This window comes from Pseudopodoces humilis, chromosome 1 (assembly GCF_049639895.1).
Source record: "Pseudopodoces humilis isolate 2021_Gansu_Grassland_sample_001 chromosome 1, ASM4963989v1, whole genome shotgun sequence".
In the NCBI taxonomy this organism is placed as follows: Eukaryota; Metazoa; Chordata; class Aves; order Passeriformes; family Paridae; genus Pseudopodoces; species Pseudopodoces humilis.
The window spans coordinates 97,555,816-97,578,076 of NC_142200.1; the positions used below are offsets into that span (position 1 = coordinate 97,555,816).

At 39.6% G+C, this 22,261-nt stretch overlaps 1 protein-coding gene across 1 annotated transcript in view; it reads right to left on the reverse strand.

Annotated features, from left to right (window-relative positions):
• Window positions 1-22,261, reverse strand: part of ITGA9 (integrin subunit alpha 9) — a 222,125-nt gene that overhangs the window by 61,891 nt on the left and 137,973 nt on the right. The window contains exon 18 of the mRNA XM_005529940.3: window positions 19,406-19,556. Within this exon, the coding sequence (XP_005529997.2) occupies window positions 19,406-19,556 (151 nt within the window). The remainder of the gene's footprint in view (window positions 1-19,405; window positions 19,557-22,261) is intronic.

The following is a 22,261-nucleotide window of genomic DNA, read 5'->3' on the forward strand; positions in this document are numbered from 1 at the left end:
AGGCAGATGCCCATGGTTTTATTGCCTGTAAAAGGAAATGACAAGGTAACGTTGAATTCACTGGTTTTGCTATTGATGCTTGGAAAAGTTTAATGGATGTAGGAAGATTGACTTAAATTACTTTCTGGCTTCATTAGTGTACTGTCCAGTTTTATGATTAATAAAATTACTGAAGTTCAGAGTGGAGAGTATGAAAAAATTATTCCCTGAGAGGGTGGTTGATCACAGCAACAGGCTCTCCAGAAAAGTGGTCAGGGCACCAAACCTGTCAGAGCTCAGAAAGTATCTGGAGAGTGTTCTAGGTTATATGGTTTAATTAGGGAGTCCTATAAGGAGCAGGGAATTGGAGTTAGTGATCCTTATGGGTCCCTTCCAACTTGAGTGATTCCAGTAATGGTGCACAATAAAACTTTTCAATGCTAGGAAACAGCAAAAATAAGTTTGGCTGCATCCAAACCATAGTGGTTCAGCCTCTCACAAATTTATAAATTATAGGCTACCCAGAAAACTTTTCCCATAGACTCCTTGGCTTGCTCTGCGATTAAGATGGAGAAGCTCAGCTAATGAGTAAATATTTTGGTTTTCCTTCACTGCTCACTGTTTAGCTTCAGGCTTCAATTTCAGTGTGCTGTTCTGGAGGGAGAGAAAATTGTTTCTTTATGTGGTTTCCTATGGTGGTCAGCTCTCTAAACTCAATTTTAACACTGTTCCAGGAGGCTGAAGGGTTGGTGCTGTCTTATCTTACAAATAGGGAACAGCAGTGCAACTCAGAGCTTAGAGAAATTTCAGATACCACTTCTTGCTCATGTTAGGTCATGCTTTTAGTGAGCAATGCTTCTCTATGACTATACAACCCATTTGAAAAACTCAGCTTACTGCATGAGCTTTATAGCAGTTCCTAGTTAGCAGAGAAGTCATAGCTGAAAGGGTTGGCTGCTTCCCTTCCAGCAATATAGTGTGAAGCTTTAACAGGAAAACTTTCTTTCTGAAACATTTTAGAGTGTTACATACTCTTAGTCAACCAGATAAACAGTCAGATAATTAGTCAAATAACTGTATTATTACTTCATCGCAAATGTTGACCTGGTTATGAGAAATATGAAGCTCAGGCTGGCTCACAGTCTGTTTCTCAAAGTTCTGATCACAGAAAAAAAGGTTGCTCATCATTACAACATGAGCAATGAAACAGTCAAGTTGAAGATGTTGAAACTTCCTCAGCCTCATCTTGATTTACCATTTTGAAATCAGACCCAGTATGGGCTTCTTCCCAAGTGAGTCTTGTATAGCTTGTATGGGATGACTTACTGACTAGCCAGTACAACCTGACCATTCTCCCCCTCATTTATGTCCAACCAAAATCCTCTAATCTTCCTGAGGCTGATTTGGCAGTTCATTTAATCATATTAGTTTTTATTTTTCCCACCCTTAGCATCATTCATTTCTTTCCCGAAGGTAGAACAACTCCTCTGAACTGATGTTGGCCTTGGCTCCAATCCAGAGTCATCAGTCCACTCCTTCAACTTTCTCCCCACTCATCTCCACCCATGATTGGTTGCAAGCTCCTTGCCTAAAACATCTCCCTAAGTAATCTTCCCCAGCCCATTAACTGCCCTTCAACACTGGTATTCCAATACCAGGCTTTTATCTATCTGACAACTCTTCTACCATATTATGACTATCAGCAAAAGCAAGCATTCAGAAAAGTACAGGACATTTGTGTTATTTTGCATTCACCAGTGTTATCACAGAGAAGGTGTGAATTCAACTATTCTAACACTCATTTATGACCTGCTAGCTTTTTGCTTTTCTAAGCACACAACTTACAAGTAGATACTGCATCTGCAGTGTCAACAAAAAGATGCAACAGAGCAATACTACACATGAGAAAAGGATATGCCAGATGTGGCTTTCAATAGAAAGTTATATTAATTTCTGAACTTAAGGTAATTTTTGTATTGTGAGGAATACTGCTGACTATCTGTGCCAGAGTTCACATCATACTTCTAAAAACTCTTCTGACTACTTGTTATTTTTTAAGGAACTTTTGATTAAAACCACCAATGAAAGGCATTGAAACTTCACTGAGGAATTATTAAAATAATCTGTATATTTTTAAAAGGGAAAAAAACTCAAGTTGCTAGAAAACATTTGTCAGCAGTTTATATTTCTCTTTCCTTAGCTATACTCAAATTAAAGGTCTTTTTTTTTTTATTGTTGTTCAAATTGAAAAAAATCCTCGCGAATCTTGGCTCCTAGTGCATATATTCTGGAATTGATGAGAAAATGTCCTGGAAGTCTTGATAATATGTTGGCAGAACACTCCTGTTTTGAAAATGTTGAAAATTTACTTAACTTGTTAGGATCTTTTCTTGTGCTGCTGCTTGTTTTCCAAAGGATACAAAAGCAGAATGACAGAGTGAGTTCCAAAGAACCCTGCATCTGTTGTCAGAGCACACACTCTTGTTCTGTGATGCCTGCATGTGAACCGGTGCACTTAACACCACATAGGATCATGAACAGTATCTTCATCCAAGAAGTCTTAAAACAAATATCCTAAGCATATATCACAAGGGAAGGCTACTTACACTGTCCATCTCATGCTATACTGAGTCTCCAAAGTTAGGTACTATGCATCTACCTACTATATCCTGTCTGGCATATAGACTTTATCCCCACTAGCTACTTGGAAGTTCTCTGACCTGCACCAAAGGTAGAGGTTTGCACTGGGCACAGGGAAAAATTGCTAAATTTGTACAGTTTTTTATTCTCATCATGGACCCTAACCAAAAGGCATACTTATTCCTCAGTAATTTCAACGTGAACTTTTTATGAGAAGGGATGCTTTCCCAAATGAGAGTTTACATGAACATCTGGATGTTTTTTTTCCACACAATAGGACAATTATATAGGCTTGACCTGCATTTTAAGAACTTCTTACTTTTGGGAGATATCACAAAACATATGTCTGTTCACAGCTGGTAATCTGCTTCCTATACACATGGTTTGCAAAGCTGGGTAAAACAAACATGTCAGGAACCTAAAATAAAGACTCTCTTTGATGATGTTTGAAATGGCTCCTTCAAATCACTCTTCATGATCTTGGTCTAACCCCTCCAGCTGTGCTATCAACAACTCATGGGTTTCTCTAGGATTTGGAAAGCAAAATTTTTATTTTGCTCCTACTTATTTCTCCCTGCCTTGCAGTTCACTAAATGCCTTCATGGAGGCTTCAAGGATATAAAGATGTACCAATTAATTTAACAGCTACTCCTGAACATACAAATGAACTTTCCACAGCAACTGAGGTACAAAATTATGTGGGTCACAGTTATCCACATATGCAGTGCAATTAGGTATGCCTCAGCTCATAAAAGGCTAGGGATTTTTTTCAAATAAAAAATCTGACTTTGACTGAGTTTCCTTATGACTGACAGCTAGTACAGCTCAGCATAATTTAATCTTGGAGGCCCCCTCATGTGCATACAGCTTAGTTGTTCTAACACAAAATTCCACAGATACCACACTTTCCTCTAAAATAGTGCTTCCTAAGATATTTTAAAACTGCAAGAACACAAAGAGGATTACTGGTATGACTGACTGGGAACTGACTGGTTGTCGTGTTTTAACACAGCTTGGTTTTTGGTTAAAGATAAAATCCATTAGTTACAGAAGTTATTCTCAGTGAGGACTGCTAACAGCTTCCTCAAGACCTAACAAAACCGATCAGCTGGCTTGGTTTGAATACTGACACATTGTTAAACCACTAAGAAAGCTGGACACACCCCTGTGAGATCACATGTGAAAATGAACAAAGCCCAGGAAGCTCTCTCTTTCTTCCAGACTTTGAACAGGTAACTGGGCGCTGGCCAGGCCCTGCTCTGCTGCAGCGCTGGCTGGGCTGGGCTTGTTTCACCACTCGGATGAGATTCTAACACCACTGAGTTCCAACAGCGGCTGGCAGGCCAGGCTGGCTCCGCTCAGCTTCTGGTGGAGCTGAGCTGGGCTCCACTTTGGCCACAAGCTACCAAGCCATTCTGCTGGCACCGTGGAAAGATCATGCAGCTGAGAACAGAGACAGCTCTGTGGCCACATGGAGAGCAGCCCGTGGCTGGAGTTGAGCGCAGCAGGGCCAGAGGACAGCCATGTGGCCAGGACAGCCATCACCAGCAGGGCCAGAGGACAGCCATGTGGCCAGGGTAGCGGCTGCCATTCTGGCCTGGCCCCCTGAGATCCTGGCACAGCCCCCCTAGCGCAGCCCAAAATATTTCACCTCGACAGCTCTGGCCACCACCTGGCAGAGATCACATGGCCCGGGCAAGATATTAACTCTTAGTGCACATATGAAACTTGCAGACATCAATCCTCTCTCGAGTGAGAGAAAAGGAAAGAGCAGACATGTAGAGAAACAACATAGAGACATCAAGGTCAGCAGAGGAGTTAAATCCCAGATGGCAAGAGAATGAGGAGATGCCTTAGTCTTGGGCTGAAATTCTCTTGTAACACTATGGTGAAGATATGATTGATACATCAGACTTTTTTCCCTGTAGTTACAGGGCATGGAAGGCACTGGGGGGATGTAGCATTGTAACCACAGCCATGAACAGAGGCACCAGTGCTGAAGCGAGCAAATACTGAAGTAACTGTGATCCAACAAGAAGTTTGAGCTGAGAAATGAGAGAGATGAGAAACCTTGCCCCAGGAACAGAAGAAGAAAACCTTTGTTTCCCAGAGATGGATGAAGAGAACTTTTGGGTTTTTATGCTGGAACAGCTCATCCTTAAAATAGTACCCCATAAGTTGACACGGCCCATAGAAACAGCTCTGGGAAAGCTGCAAGGCATGAGAGGGACTTTCACACTGCATATTTTCCTTTCTGGGGGAGCTGATTACATTACATTGAAGCCACAAGAGAACTGTTTCATGTGAAGTCTCCATGGCATGGCAAGAGAGACTCCTCTCCCTAAATGAAGTGAAGAAAGACTATTCTAGAGGTGGTAAACTGACTGTAAGTCCCAGGATTTGTCTCTGTACATTGTCAGTGGGAAAGAAAAGAGGAGGTGGAGGGAGAAGTGTTCTGAAGGTTTATTCTGATTTCTTGTTATTTTTTTCCTTAATTCTGTTAATAAAAAAATTGATTTAAAATTTTGAGCCTGCTTTGCTCTTCTTTTAATCATTATCTCACAGCAGAAAATGAGTAAATAATTCTAGTGGGTGCACTGGTATTTTGGTAGCATTAGGTCCACCACATTTATTGGTGCACTGGCCAGGAAACTCAGATTGGTGAACCAAAACCACTACACTGGCACTGTGAAATGATTCAAGATCATCTGAAATTATGTAAATGGTGTGTCTGATCTACCTCAGATACTTCTTAAAAGTTGCTCTGATTATTATCCTCAAAAGCCCTTTAAGCCTCTCTTTTCTCCAGATAACTAGCAGTCTGATACCTGCTTTGTGTCTTTGTCAGCAGCACTCTAGCACTTCCTCTGTGTTTCTGGGCTGGACCTTGCCAGGCACAGACATCCCCTAACTCCATTAGTCCACAGCCAGTGCCAAAGGCATCAGGAATTCACTTTTGCCTGGAAATCTCAGTATCTCACAAACTGAGCCTGCAGTTTTGGGGTTGGTTTTTCTTCTTTTGCCCGCATGTTTCAGGAGTTCCAAATGCACAAAGCCTTCAAGCAACTACTGCCATCAATACCCAACTCTTCCAGTACTGCACAACTCAGGGATCAGACGGGGGGAAGCACAGGAAAAGTTGTGCAGTGTTGGGATGCACTGCTTCTGTGAGGCCAGCTTCCCAGGCAATGGAGATAACACTCAGTGGTGGCACCAGGCCACCTGGGAAGGCCACAGTGCCTCTCAAGAGCTGTGAGTATACATTGCAAGCTGGGGAAAAAAATCATCCTGTTACTGATAGTAACTCTGAAGTTCCAGTAGTTAGCACAGGTGGCTGTAGCTAAAAAAGCAATCATGGGTCCAGGAAATATTTTCATGTGCATTTCAAGGAGTTTCTCCTCTCAGAGTGAAAATCCCATGAGTATTGTTTCACTTTATGGAAGTATAGTTTACTTGGCAACTTCAAGGAAGTACCTTGTGGTCAGAACACTTCTGTGTATAGTTCTCCACTTGCCAAAGCAAAGTGGGTGATGGAATCACTCAAAAGGAGGAAAAATACGTTCATGATGGGAAGAAATTAAGATGGCTTTACTCTTTAAATGTAAAAGCTCTGGATCTCAAGCTTCAAACATTTATTCTCTTGTAAGTAATTTCCAAACACAGGTGGAATGCAAGTAACAATGTGAATAACACGAAGGCCAAGTCAATGATAAACCAGCATCAACAGCAACTATAATGTGAAAATTTCTGTTAATCATTACCTCTTAGAAAATATATTACAGAGAGGGAGTTATAGACTAAATATAGACTTGCTCATCTAGACCTCGTCATGAAACTGGCATTTATCTCACTTCTTGAATATAATGATTAAAGAATATTGGATATCAAATCAAATTATAAAATGGAATAAAAGGATATTATGTGTGTCACCAAAGGACACAGAATGATTCACACAGACACATTTAAGTGGTATGACAGGAAAATAAGTAACTTTATTTTCTGACTCCAGTATTTATAGATTCATGACAATAACCAGGGATTGGATAATTAAGTTACCACATTCCCAATCACACTGGTCATGTGAAATGTCCATCAAAGGATGTTTCTTAGAAGGAATGTGTAAACACTTACATTTATAGTTACTTTCCTGGGAAAGTAACTAAAACTATGAAAACAAGATCAGAAGGCTTAGTTTTCAGGGCGACATTATGTGTGTATTGTAAAGGTCTGTTTTAAAGATGTCACAGGGACCGAAAGTTTTCCTTTATTTTCAACACATAGATATTCCCCTAACAAACCACATCAAGAAATATGAATGTCACACATTATAAATTCTGTGAACTGCTGTTTTACCAATTGATCCTTGCCATCCCAATGCTTAATGATCAAGCAAAATTACATATCTGAGTACGCTGACATTCACACAGCTAAATCTGCATATGAAGATGTGGGGCAGTGGGGCATCTGGACCTGTATTCTAATAATAAATCAATCCTTTGATTCATTGCCAGAAAATAAACTTGAAAGGGGATTGGAGAACCTCAACAGTTGTTTCATAAAAAGAACTAGAGGGAAAAACAAAGTTTCCTTTGGCATTAGGAAGAAATTTCCTGTCCTATTCCATGATCTCACTAGTAACTGCTGTAGGTACATCCCACCTTGAAACCAAGCAAGCCTGGCTTCAAACATCTTGGATTTGCTCCTTATTTTGAGAAAATGTAATTAAAGACTCTTACCTTTTCCTTCTCATCCTGGGATGGAACCTATTTTACAGATAGCTTACTGATCCCAGCCAACACAGCAGATATTTGAGCAAACAGGGAAAGACAAAAACTTTTCTATTTACTAGATATTTACAACTCTCTCCCATAAACTTTTATCTTAACTGGTGAAGAGCTATTGTAGCAAATTTTAAAGCACAACACCTCAGAAGCTGAAGAGGCAGCATAATTCCCCAATTGAGAAGTTCCACCTCCTTTGTTGCCACAATCTCATTTTAACAGACTAGTTAGACTTACATTGACATTCACTGTACGACGCTAGCTATTTCTTTTCCCTGCTTGCTGAGAATTGCTGAACTTAATTTTTTCAAGAAAACAATGCAGGAAACATCACCAAGATACATTACCCCCATAGAGCTCTTAGGTCAGCTGACCCTCATTCACTGTGAAGATGGCCACATTCCAACTATGTTGTTTGGCCAGGCTTGACACTATTACCTGTTCCCGTATGTGTAAAGCTGCACACTTCTCCACTACAGAAAGTACTTAGAATCATAGAATCATAGAACCATTAAGGCTGGAAAAAACCTCTGATATCATCAAGTCCAACCTTTGGCCAAAAACCACCTGGCTGGTGGCACTAAGTGCCACATCCAGTTGTTTCTTGAACATCTTCAGGGGTGGTCATTCCACCACCTCCCTAGGCAGTCAATTTTAGTGTTTAACAACTGTGAAGACATTCTTCCTGATGTCCAACCTGAACCTTCTCTGGCACAGCTTGAAGTAATTTTCCTCCTGTCCTGTTGCTGGTTTCCTGGGAGAAGAGGCCAGCCCCCACTTTTTTCCAGGCAGTTGTAGAGAGTGATAGGCTCACCCCGAGACTCCTTTTCTCCAGACCAAACAACTGCAGCTCCCTCAGCCACCTCTCATAAGACATGTGCTCCAGACCCTTCAAACAGCTTTGTTACCCTTCTCCAAACATGCTCTTTCTTGTAATGAGGGGCCCAGAAATGGACACACAATTTGAGATGTGGCCTCAGCAGTGCTGAGTACAAGGGGACAATCATTTTCCTGGTCCTGCTGGCCACATTATTCCCTATATAGTTCAGGATGCCATTGGCTTTCTTGTGCCACCTGAGCACACACTGGCCCATGTTCAGCTGCTGTCAAACCAGCATCCACAGCTCGTTTTCCTCTGGGCAGTTTTCCAGCCACTCTTCCCCCAGCCTGTAGTGATGCAAGGGGCTGTTGTGACCCAAGTGCAGGACTTGGATCTTGGCCTTGTTGAACCTCATACCACTGCTCTTAGCCCATCAATCCAGCCTGTCCAGAACCCTGTGCAAAGCCTTACTCTAGCAGATCAACACTCTCTCCTAATTTGGTGTCATCCACAAACTTATTGAGGGTGCACTCGATCCCCTCATCCAGATCATAATACTGAACAGGATTGGTCCCAATCCTGAGATCTGGGGAACACCACTAGTGACTGGCCACCAACTAGATGTGCAACTATTCACCACCAAAAAAATGGATACTTAGGTACAGAATGGGAAAAATCCATGATACACATAAACCAAAGTATGACAAAAAGGTGCCTATTTAGTAATGTACTATCAGTTTGCCAATCAAGACAAAATCTTTGCTCATAAAAATTTGAAGGCATGGCATTTAAAAACATTGCACTGGATAGCAAATACACCAATATAGTACCAAGCATAAGGCAACTTCTATGTACTAAACTATGTCCTGTCCTCCAAGTTCCACATATAAAAACACAGTAAAATGAAAACTAAGGGAAAATTCAGTTTCTGACTCCACAGTGATATATTTAAAAAGCAATCATAAGAACCATTACACAAAGTATCTCTCTGACCCACATTCAGTTAAATTCAGAAATAAGTTAGATTGTGTTATTCACACAAAAAGGCTTTTCTCTATAAAACTGCAGGAAATTTGTTTGATTAAATGTCTGTCCAGACATAATCCAATTATCTAGAAAAGAAAACTCAGTCTTAAGACTCAGTAATAAGAATGTGCAAAATTATACACTTCCTATATTCTTCATACCTTGACATGTAGATCTAAAATACATATGCTGTTGCAATCTGTCAGTGTATTGCATTTGATTACACCTTTATTTAAAAGAAAATGTGGATGTACATGTATTTTTTAAATTTTATTTCCCCATTATCTGTGCATAGGATTGATATCCTATCAATGATAAGCTTAATAACAATAGTGCATTCTTATGTGTATGAGTCCATGCCCTCCAAAAGCCCAGGGAAAAATCAGAGACAAGGAAATCACTGGGAGAAGAAAGGGCTCTGGGGTAAGCTTTCCTTCATCTCACTTCAAACGTAGATATATGTATACATGTGCTCTCACACCTATGTATTTCACACTATTAAATTGTGGCTGCATGCACTATTAACACAGATATTTTTTTATTATTACAGAGAAATATTCTGGTGGTTTGATCCTGGATGGATGCCAGTTGCCCACCAAAGACACTATATCACTACCCTCCTCAACTGGCCAAGGGAAAGAAAATACAACATAAGGTTCGTGTGTTGAATAAGGATTGGAAGAGATCACTCATCAATAAACATCACCAGCAAAACAGACACAGTTGTGGGTAAATGAATTGAATTTATTACAAATCAAAATCAGAGCAGGATAATGAGAAGTAAAACAAATCTTAAAAAAACCTTCTTTCTACTCCTCCGTCCTTGTTGGGCTCTACCTCCTGCTCTCCGAGCAGCACAGGGAGATGGGAAATGGGAGTTATGGTCAGCTCATCACATGCTGTTTCTGCTGTTGTGTCCTGCTCAGAGAGAGGAGTCCTTCCCCGGCTACAGCTTAGGGTCCCTCCTACAGGAGACCATTCTCCATGAACTTCTCCAACATGAGTCCTTCTCATGGACTACAGTTCTTCACTAACTGTTCCAGCATGGGTCCCTTACACTGTGTGCAGTCCTTCAAACCATCTGCTACAATTGTGGGTCACCCACAGGGTTACAAGTCCTGCTCTGGTGTGGGCTCCTTTCTCCATGGGTCTGCATATCCCTGGCAGGAGACTGCCCCAGCATGGACTTCCTATGAGGTTGCAGCCTTTTGGGCATCTACCTGCTCCAGAGTGGGTCTCCTCCATGGGCTGCAGGGGCACAGCTGCTTCACCATGGTCTGCACCACAGGCTGCAGAGGAATCTCAGCTCTGGCATCTGGAGCACTTCTTGCCCCTCCTTCTTCACTCATCTTGGTGTCTGCAGAGTTGTTCCTCTCCATGTTCTCACTCTTCTCTGACCACAATTACTCCTGCATAATAACTTTTTTCCTGATTAAATATGCTCTCACACAGGTGTTACCACCATCTCTGACTGCCTCAGCCTTGACCAGCAGTGGGTCTGTCATGGAGTCCACTGACACTGGACATGGGGGAAGCTTCCAGCAGCTTCTCTGAGAAGCTACTCCTATAGCCCTCCCTGCTACCATGCAAATCCAATAGTTATACACATTTTTATTTGATATCAAAAACCCATCTTTAAAACATGCCACTCCAAAAATTAAAAGCAGGAAACAAAAGGCAGAAATCTAACAAATTAGCCAATATTCATTTTCTAGTGGAACTTCTAAAAACATGGATAATATATGCCCAGAAATACTATAAGACAACCTTCTGTGTATAAGGTTTCAATTATAATGAATATTGGTGTATTCAACTGCAACACAGCTATTCAGTCTTAGTGTTACAATGAAATGCTTGAATTCATAATGGGTTCAGAAAATAAATTCAAGTATCATCAACTACACAAAGTTTGAAAAAGTAAACTAAAACCCTCACAAATAATTTAACACTCCCCCCTCCAAACTCACAATTAAAACCAAATGCCTAATGAGGAAATACAATCAATAAAATCAAGTTTTATCCTACCCTTCTGTCCTTTAAATCCTTCATTTTGACTATAAAGAATAACATTAAAGTAATAAAAATGATAATGAGCTTGGAAATGGACATTTTCCTGGAATTTATAAATCTTAGCTCAGTATAAAATCCCCCAACAACCAAAGCCAAATCTGAAACCTCAGGAAATGCCTCCTTGAAACACACATAGGTTTGGGGATTTTGGTCTTTCTCTTTCAGAAATTCAAACACAGTATGCATTAAGATGTCTTCCCCAAAAACCCTTTTAACATCATGAATACCTTGAAACCTAGAGACAATGCTGAAATGCAAAGGTATAACCCATTATCCCACTTGGATATTGAAACAGGCTTATTTGAAATATATTTTCCTTTCTTTAAAATAAAAACTTAGCAAATCACTTGTAAGGCTTTAAGATGTACCACACTACTTTATAAAGCAGTTTTTTTAGTGCACTCTTCCTTTTCCCTTTCTAAGTGGAATTCACTGTGTCTGCAGATTGTTACGGCCAAAAGTCAAGTGCAGGTTTTCTGGCCTCTTCCCAAAGTAAGGCTGCAAAAGTGCTGCCATCTGGGAATGTGCCTGGCTTGGTATCCCCTGCAGCCAGCCTGGGTGGGGGGTCCACAGTGAAGAGGCAGTCCCCTGCTCACCCCCAGAGCCTGCAACGAAGCCAGCTGAAATACTTCTCACTCTTCCTCCCTGCTGTGCTCAATGCCTCTGGTTTTGATGAAATGCCACAGGAAGCTCCCTCTCCAAAAAAAAACAAACCAAAAACCACAAACTGAAACTAGATTTGTGGCCTCCTTCAGAGGGGGTTTAACATGCCTGCTTCTGCTAACAGGAACACAGACTGATACAAAACCCATGGACAGGAAAGTTTGTGATTTCTAAAGCAGCACTGGCCCCTCCTTTGATTATCAGCTAAAAACTTTTCACAACCTTACCCACGTTTTTGACTGTGCAGATGTTTTGGTTTTTTTTTAGTCTTTCTACAGCAGAACTGTTGTTGACTTCAGAGAGGCTATACCTGAAGTATGCCACATGATCACATCTAATGAGATTAAAGAGGGTTTTATCCTATCAACCTCACAGGAGAAAACTAAACAACTAGGTGAAAGAGAACAATTGGAACTACTTCCAGCTGCAGAAGACCATGACCACAACATTCTAAAGGACTAAGCAATGCAAATATGTATAAATATATACAGGTGCATATTATCCGTAAAATATACATGTTTATATAAAGTATAAAGACAGATATATTTATTTACAATTCTATTGGATTTTACATTAGGGGTGTCATTTATCTTCTAACAGCATCGGAGATGCCTGTTAGAAAAGTGACCAAGAGAAACTCCTGCCAAAACAGAACTGACCTTTCATACCAGAAACTCAATAAACTTAAGGCTTCAAATAACAACAAAAATAACCCCCCGTTTCTTGCTGTAATAAAAGCCACTAAAAGCTGTGCAAATTAATTCTGATTTAGGTCTTTTGCAGAGGATGTCAAAGTTCAGACAATTTTAAGCCTCATCCTAAGAACATAGGAGATGAACCTGACGAGTAGATTTTTCACCTCAAACATTGGCAAGTCTTTGTCCACTGAGTTTAAGAGCAAAACATGATAATGAAGTGAGACATTGGAACACAGGAAAGTCACTGGTAATCTTTGGGATCTATAGGGACAGCAAAACCTTTAAATAACCATGTCCAAGGTAAGTATATTGAGTTCAATATATACTGTGTTCTATCCTCTGTGGAGGGTTTTTACCTTTCTCCTAGTAATGCAGTTTATCAAAATAATAGTTTAGATAGCGGTGGCTAGATCTCAGCAACAGAGGCAGCTAAATTTCTTTGCCAAAGCCCTCTCTCATGACCTGGCACTGCTGGCTCCCAGCTCTGTGCAGCTCCTGAAAATGTACAGGAAGAAGCAGCTTGGCTGCTGAGCTATGGGTCACTCAGAGACTGAAACAGGATGAACACCTACTGCCTGTGGCTCATGAAGCCCTTCTCCACCTCCTTGAGGAAGCCTCTTAAGTTAAGTGCTTTGGATCTCCTTTTCTATACCTCACCTGGATGGAAACCAGGACCTCTGCTGATGCTCAGACATGGAAAAATGCCACACTGCGTGGTACACCTGCTCAGTATGATGATCTACACCAGCAGGTAGGTCAGGATTCACTGTAAATGGTCTTTGCTACAGCACAGGCTGCCTTCTAAACCCCTACAAAAAGTACATCTCACCCAACTGTATTCATCCACACAGCTGTTCTTCCTTTAGAAAATCATTCCCCTGGCAGACCTGTGAGAAGGGCAGAACTAGGCAATCACATAAAACCTCCCTTAATAATTTGAGCCACACAAACAAATTAAAAATCATTATGAGCTACTTCCAGGACAAACACTTTCCACACTGTGTAACCCAAAGGACAGTCCCACATGATCAGCATAAAACTTCTCAACGTATATAACAATCAAACTCACACAGGTTCTTCCAACACTGAGTAGAACAAGATTGAATGCCCTACCAAATCACAGCTTCTAAACCACTTCCAATCAGGACTATCCCAAAAGACTTCAGGGTTTTTCATTCTATTCATTCAGTTGATTTTTTGGGAAAAAAAGTTTTTGAAGATATAAAAAATGATTTGTATATCTATATATCTATATATACAAACCCAATATAAGCCCCAAATATCAATATCTGTAAGATCTACATGAAAAATCATAGTATAGGAGAAAAATTTACAAGGCTCAAATTGCTACTAACTACACAAATGAACCAAATCGACAATGCTCATTCCCTGATGATAGGAATGATACATGAATCCCAAGTGGAAAGTTTGGATCAACCATCTAGCCTTCAATTCCTGCCTGCTGTGAGTAGGGGTGTGTTACAAAACACTTAGAGCCCCTGACCTGAAAAAGCACTGCTCCTTACTTATCCCATGGGAAGCAGAAAAGTTGTGGGTTTTACTGAGCATTGACAGAAAGAGAAAATTAAAATAAACAATGATAGCTTGAGCTGCACAAGTTTTTTTCTTCCCAGTTAAGAAAGTGGACAATTTTGCCCCAGGGACACAAAACATTTTGGTGCACTCTGGAGCAATAGTTGACCATTAGATTTGCAAAAAGAGAGGCAACATATGGCATGGCTACTGTCATACTACTCATATTCCCAAGCCCTGGCAATAAAAGTTTTTGCTTTCCTGGCAACGGGTTCAAATCTCTTAATGCAAGTGATATATAGCTTGGGCAATCTTCCAGATGCACTTGTGCAAGGGGTCAGAGGTTCTGCACTACTTGGCAACACTCTCCTCTGACTCTCTATCAGAGTGATTTAGAAGAGCTAGTCGAACACACTACATGCAAAATCAGCTGGATTAAATGAAAACACTAATTTAAAAGATTTCTGTTAGCAAGATTTGAAAGGTTTCTGCTAACAAGCTGGATGTGAATTGAGACTGATCATGTTAACTCATCTGCCAAAGGACCCTGATGCCAAACTGATTTTTGCTTTTATATATTCTTCACATACACTTGTAGCTCTGTAGCCTATTATTGTGTAACAAAATAGATTCATAGCTAGTATTTTACCTGCTCTGTTAGACAGAAAGACAAAACATATTCCTAGGTCCCAATGCTAATTTTGCTTCTCCTGAGAACCAAGGTTGACTGCCACTCTCCCATAAACAACTAACGAGGAAGGAGGGCTTTAAAAGAGGGTTGAACCAAAAAGGGTTAATTTAAATTAAAATTAAAAGGTTCAATTACCTCATCACTCTAACTGGGAATTTTTGTCAATTATGCTAATTTGCTAAGCTTATAAAACTGTACTCACTTTATGTCATGGGTGTATCTTCATCACATTTTGGCATCTTGTGCACCTGAAGGGATCCTTAAAGTAGCTGCATTTTATAACCTAATCATGATTTTAGGGCTCAGAAAAAGGCATCAACCCAAAGGGGTAGCAACTGATAGAAAAATAGAAATAATGAATACCCAGGACCTAAATTTTCTTCCAGTGGCCCAAAATGGAGCATGTGTCTTTGTACTTTGTGTCCCATTCTCTCTCTGCCAGACTTAGGACTCTGGGACAGTTTGATCAGTGTGGGAATCTGGTGCAAGAGAACTCCAATTTGGAAAATGTTAAACTCTGCCTTCATCTCAGCCCTCTTGGGCAATCCTAGTCAAGAGATGCCAGCAAGATCTCTGGGAGTGAGGATGAAGAATGAGTTCATATCCAAATTGCATGACCTCCCTGGTAAAACAGAGAGTATTGCATTACTCATCAGAAGTAAAACCCCAGAGCCCATAAGCAGCATGACTATGGTTATCAGCAAAATTCATACTCCACACCAGTGTTTCACCAGGTACACACTCTCAAAGGAATCATGGGCAACTATTGCATCCAAAGAAACTATAACCTCACTGTTAACCCTGCCCTGGTCTGGCCCTGCTAACTTCACTCACCCATTGCTTGGCAAAAGCTGTTATGAGAAGCAGTAGGAATGCTACACACAGCTGGCTTTGGATACTGGAAACCTGTCTGAAATGTAGGAACAATCTACATCAGGGAATGATGTTCAGCAATGGAATCTCCTGACCTACTCTCTCCAAAACCAGTGCTGGGTTAGCTGAGAGATTCCTATCCAGCCCTTGCAGAACAGGGAGAGATTAATGCTGTACATTATCGCTCTTTTACTGTTATTATGGTAAATATGCTGGGTTTATACTATTCCTATAAAATCCCATGCCATAGCTGAGCTCATTTAATAGAGACATGGCTCTGCCCTACAAATTTACTGCCGCTGCCAGAAAGTTTACAATGCTATTTCTGCAACTGTACTGAAAATATCCCTCTGCACTTAGCAAAGTGCCTATTGCTGACAGGCATCTTCGGCAAAACAACACAAGCCAGAAGTAATTCCAGTAGAAGCAAAATGGTGTAGAAATTAGTGGCAACAGCTTTTTATTCTTTTTCTGGATTCAGCACACTGCAACACTCTGCATTCTTTGATAGGAAAGTTGTATCAGCTCTGTTAAGAGGATTTTTCAGACTCTGAAATAGAATGCTGAACTAAAATTAAGGAATGACAAATTTTCAGATTAAAAAAATATTTTAAAATCTACTCTACACAGAAGAGGGGACCAAGATTTCTTTGCCAACACAGTAAAGAAAACACCTAAGTGCACAGATGAAGTGTTTTTCTTCCCCTCTTTTTTTTTTTTTAAAGAATGTGTATTTCAAAAGTAACACTTTTCTCAGTGGACACAATTTGAAATTCACTGCAGTGCAGTACTCCATGCACCTGTAAAAAAACCCTGTCTCACAGAGTGACATCTTGAAACGTTGCATAGGAACTGTAAAACTGTATCCATAGGACCATAGAGGAATGAGAAGTCAGCCCATGCCAGAGAAGAATTGTCTGTCAAGAGCAATGTAAAGAAAAGGATGGGTTTCATCTATGAAATGGAGAGGAAATGGCTGCAGCATAAAAAGAAAATCATACAGTGTAATAGGTGAAGTCTCCTAAATATCAATCAGCAAATGCTTTTTCAACTTGCAGAGATACAGCAAAGCCTGGAATATCCAGTTGGAAGGAACCTCAATGACCAAGTGAAATTGTTCCAGGGGATGACTGATCAAGGTGGTGTCTCTATTTACGAAGTCTCATGAAATCTCAATCTTCAGGTAGGAAAGAAGGGCTAGCTCAGATACTTCAGGGAACATTACCATCATCATCCCCAAACTCAGCCACCCCATTGCTTTTCAAACACAAGATGTGGCATTTTATCTCAGGAATTCAGTTGAAAAAAAGCAGCATTTCTCTGTCGGGTCTCATTGTAACCAATCCACAGAAAGAAACAAAACTGCACTGGATTCATATTCCACAAATGTCCCCAGTGAGTTATAGGAAAAACACACAGGTAACTGCCAGCCTCCTGAACAGACTCCAGAGACAGGTTAAAAAAGCCTACTATGTGATCATCATTCTCAGAGTCACCTTGCAGGGAAACAATCAAGCAACCACATGAAAGATCTCATTCAATTTCACTTTAGCACTACTCATTAAAAGGCAGGTGATATTTAATGCTTCCCACCACACAAAGTTCTTTTGATTCCCAAGTTGCTCCACCAAGATAAAATTCTAGCTGCTGTCTTTTTTTATTCTGGCTTCATGTTCTGGATTTTTGCTTGGACAATATTCAACAAGGAATAAAATCTGCATAGATGTCAAAGGATGAGAGTAGATTATGAGATATGGAAACTGTGATATTTTACCAAAAAAACCCCACACTGTTGAAGAGCTTACGGAAAATATAACACTGTAATTGAGGCTATGAGGTCATTACCCAGTTTCCCACCTGAAAAAAATCATGAGGCCAATGATATATTAGTTTGACTGAAAGCAAAAGCTGAATGAGAGAAAGTAAAATAGCCTGTAACTTGGTTTTCCAAAACTGTTACTGAAATAATGAAATAAATAACAGGAAAAAAACCCCAAACCCTATGAAATTAGTCAGAAGAATATTGGAACAGCAGGAATAATAGCAGACTATACTTTGATGCTGTTTGCAAGACCTGAGGAAGATGTGTGCAGTACTTTTTTCAAAGAAATACTAGCCTGTTTTAGAAGAAAATACATTGAGTAATGAGGTAATACTAGAATGTCAGCTGCTTCTAGAAACTGCTCCTTCTATGCAGTACTCAGCACAGATGTTTTGAGGTCTTCTAAAGAGCCAAGCTCAAGGTAAAATATCATGGGAAAGAACACATCAGCTTCTTTCCTCACAGTGTTGGCCAAGGAAAATGAAGACAATTGGTGTTCCAGTTACTTGGTATGTGTAAAATATTAAAAAAAAAAGAAAAAAATATTATAACAACCTTTTAAAAGAACATGCATCAAGCTTTGTTTCTTTTCTAGTGGAAAGGAATGGAAACACTCTCACCGACTTCAACGAGAACTGGGCCAGACCCTGAAAGTCTTCCCATAAAACTTTCACTATGGAAAAGTTGTACATTGGCATAGGCATTTCTAGTTTATCCCCTGCCTTTTACCTCTTAATAAATTGCATACTTGCAGTGCATAATGTCTGAAAATGAAGTTTATAATACAAATGAAGTTTATAATACAAAGACTTAAGGCTTGCGACTGTGCAGTCAAAACTGAACACTAAGAGAATTAACATGCATAAGAAATTATGCATTTTTATTATACAGTGAGTTAATTTAAGAAGTTTATAATAATTTAAACCTATCATAAAACATGACAAATAATGGCAAAATTTCATTAGTTCAGTGGATCAAGTTAATCCTGAACTTCACAATAGTCGTATTACTGTTTTTAATACTGGTCTTATGGCTTGCAAACCAAAGCTCTAGAACAGAGACAAACAACTTTGAAAAGCAGGAATAAACAGAGAATGTTGCCACAATCATAGAGCTCCCATTCTGCACAATTATTGTCACATCACTCACATTCAAAAAGCTTTCACAGCCATCAGTTTGCAAAAAGCTTGATTCACTGTTCACATTACAACACCTTGATTTCTAAATTAACCCCCGCTAATGAAAACATCCAAGTATTTCTGTCTAAATGAAAAGACACTAAAACTTAAAATATTCACCTGACTTCTTGTGGATGAAATTAAAAGCACTCTTGACTTCTTGGATTTAGTGATGTGCCCTGGCCAAAACCGAAAGTTGCAGCAGGATATGAGCAAAGAACAAGCCTTGTATCTTGTTTTCAACAAGGAGAAAGTTTTAGAAGACCAGGTCAAGAGATAACCAGGACTGCTGGGTGCAGTGTGGTACCACTCAAACAAAAGTTATGTTTTGTATTTCAGTGCCATTTGGTACTTTATCCCTTTCCAACCAGTCTCCCTCTACTTCTTTATACCTCAAACCAACTGTCTTCTTTTCTCACTAGTACACCACAAATACCAGGCATGTGTCTTCTACAGAAATGTATACACACCCAATCCATACAATCTCATTAAGGATCCTGAAAGAAATTAAAGTCCAGCATAACCAAAAACAACTTCCAAACAACTTCCAATAGGCCATCCTCTATTTGTAATTAAGTAGACTTAATAAGTAATTAAGAGACTTGCTCGCAGTGAGATTAGCCTTTCTTACCTTTTGCCACATTTTGATGAAGAAGAGCTCTCGAGAAAAATTGAAGAAAACATTGGTGTCGTAGGCATCATCACCAATGTTGGAGATGAAAATGTTAAGTGAGATGTTCCTCACTGCTCCCAGGGCCAGGTAGTCAGTTCTGTCATCAACACTGTAGGCAGAAACATTTACATTGGTTTAACTCTGGTCAACTTTCACACTCTGATCCTGCTTTCTTCCTGATACAGAAGTGCCACAAGTCAACTGTTTAAAAGCTCAGCAGTCAGAAGTTCAGTAATGTGCTATACTGCACAGTGCAGAGGGCCATACTAGGTATGAACAGCTCCTGACTCGGGGCTCTAATACCATATTTTGGGACTGTAGGAAAACCCCATGATGCCCACATGAAACTATTCCACGTGCCCTACCAGTTGAAAACTGTAAAGTAACCAAATGGGAAAATTGCAACAACTGCAAGATATTATGCCTGCATTCAAATACACAAGATATTTTAGTTTGTCTCTCAATAATTCAGACTTATTCTAGCAACTCTCTGAAAAATCTTCTTAGAGTTATACTATAGATAGAAAAAATCTAAAATGGGCTCAAATAAAATCCAGAAACTGGTGTAAATGAAAAGAATGTGTGGGAATTGCAACAAATCACTACTGAATGTGACTAATCGTTCTTTAGATGTTTATGCCAGACTTAACATGGTGGAGTCACCTTCTGTAAGTGGAATATCAAGGGTAACAGCTATATATAATGAATCAACACACTGTTGCAATATGGCATTACAGATTATGTACACTGACATGTACACGTGGAGATAAATATAGATATTCATGCACACACATTCATTATTTAGTATTTAATCATGCTAGGCTCTTCAGAAATGAGCTACCAAGTAAGAATAAAGGCTAAAGATAAATCATGGAATATACACTATCAATGCACAGATCTGCAGGTCTTAGAAGTAACAATAAAATATAATATGAAATATGCCAGGTATTCATTTAAAAATTAGCAAAAATAGCCAAATTAAATTTCGTCGTTATCATAACTGGACTCTTAAGACCATTCATACACCCTGAAGAAACAGAGGCAGTGCCATAGAGAAAACACTGAGTAGCTAGTCAGAAAAGGACAAAGAACTCCAGCCACATAGCAGGGAGATACTTGCAATTATTTCCTGTAGAGTACAGCCAGCCCAAAAGTAAGAAGGAACCACTTTTCATTCACCCAGTTTCTATAGAGGAACAGCTGTTCCAGTGACATACACATTGGCACACATCACACTTCTGCTTATCAGCAATTCTCTGAAGATGGCTGGTGCGCAGGCCAAGAGCTGTGTTTAAAGGCAGCCCGACCCTCCATTGCCATCAGTCCTCCTCTGACAGCCTTCTTGATGTTACTGCAGCCAGGGCATTCACATAAAAGTGGAGTTTCTGCAAATGCAGTGTTTATAAACTGTTCAGCATCTTTTGCCAATCATAGCTGTAGCAGACATCCAAAGGCAGAGCTTGCCAGACTCCATCTACCTGTGTTTATCAAGAAGTTTCTAAATGTGAGTTTCTGATGATACGTACCAAATCACCCAGTGACTCTAGTAAATACAGAGTTTGGAAGAAGATGGTCTAGACTCAGGCTTTAAAGCTGATGGTTATGGATTGTGAGTGTAACTTCACCGTGTAATACAAACAATATTTGTAGCATATTTGTTTCCTGTATTTAAATCTTCATTTATTAAGTCTGAAATCATGGCTTACTGTTCAATGAGGAAGATAAAAGTATCTGGGAAATGTGTCTGCTTTCTCACACTTAAAATCAACTGCAGACACTGACCAATCCTGTTGATAAATGGACATTTTGCTTTCAAAATATTACTTTATTCTCATAATCAATTATCAGTGCAAATAAAGATTTGCAAAAGTGTATGTAGAACAGGACTGACTACAAAATTAGAGTTGTTGTTCCTTATGTACCAAATTAATGGCTCATCTATATGGGAACACTTGAAAACATTTAACGTTTTGGCACCAATTTCAGCACTTACTGTTGACAAACAGACAAATTATGAAGATGCTAAACAATCTGCTGGGATTTTCTAATAATTAAAAGTCCATACTTGGAAGCAAAACAAACAAACAAACAAACAAAAAAAAACCCCAACTATTTAATACTGTGAATTATTTCTCACAAACTTTATAATCTCACTTCTTGCAAATGCTTCAAAACTTAATCAGCATCTGTTATACTCATTAACAGAATCTGGAAGTATCACTCTAGTAAGCAAAGGAACATTAGATGCTCTTTATCTTATGTAGAGCTGATATTAAATATGCTACAGAATGCTCTCTGAATTGGTAGTAGCAGAACTTTTAGATTTAACAAAAGTGAATTCAGTTGAAAATACTCTCCTTCCTAATGAGTAACTAAAAATTCCCATAATAAAATCATACATAAAACTGACCCCACAAAAAATAATTCAAAAATTAACACCAGTGGGTTGTACCACTCCTTTCTAAAGCTACCACTCTATTGTTCAAAGTGTATCATACCAAAATGACATTTTTTGCAACAAAGAAAACCCACTTTTAAAAGTACAGTGTAGACGCTCCTATACCAAATTCACACACTAATAAACTCCAAAAAATTTTACCAATTTTAGGCTGGTAGGTGAGTTCAGTTCTCTCTCTGAAAGGCTGTAAGTCCCATAAGTCAGTGCTGTAAGTCCCATTTTAAAAGAGCAGCTTTCTGAGTCATTGAATTTGTGTACATCTGGAATTAATCAAGTTCACTTGCAGTGAGAAGAGGATTAGGAATATCCCCATTTACAGCGGAGCTCCCAAACCCTGTTGGCCGCTTGAGAGAGTA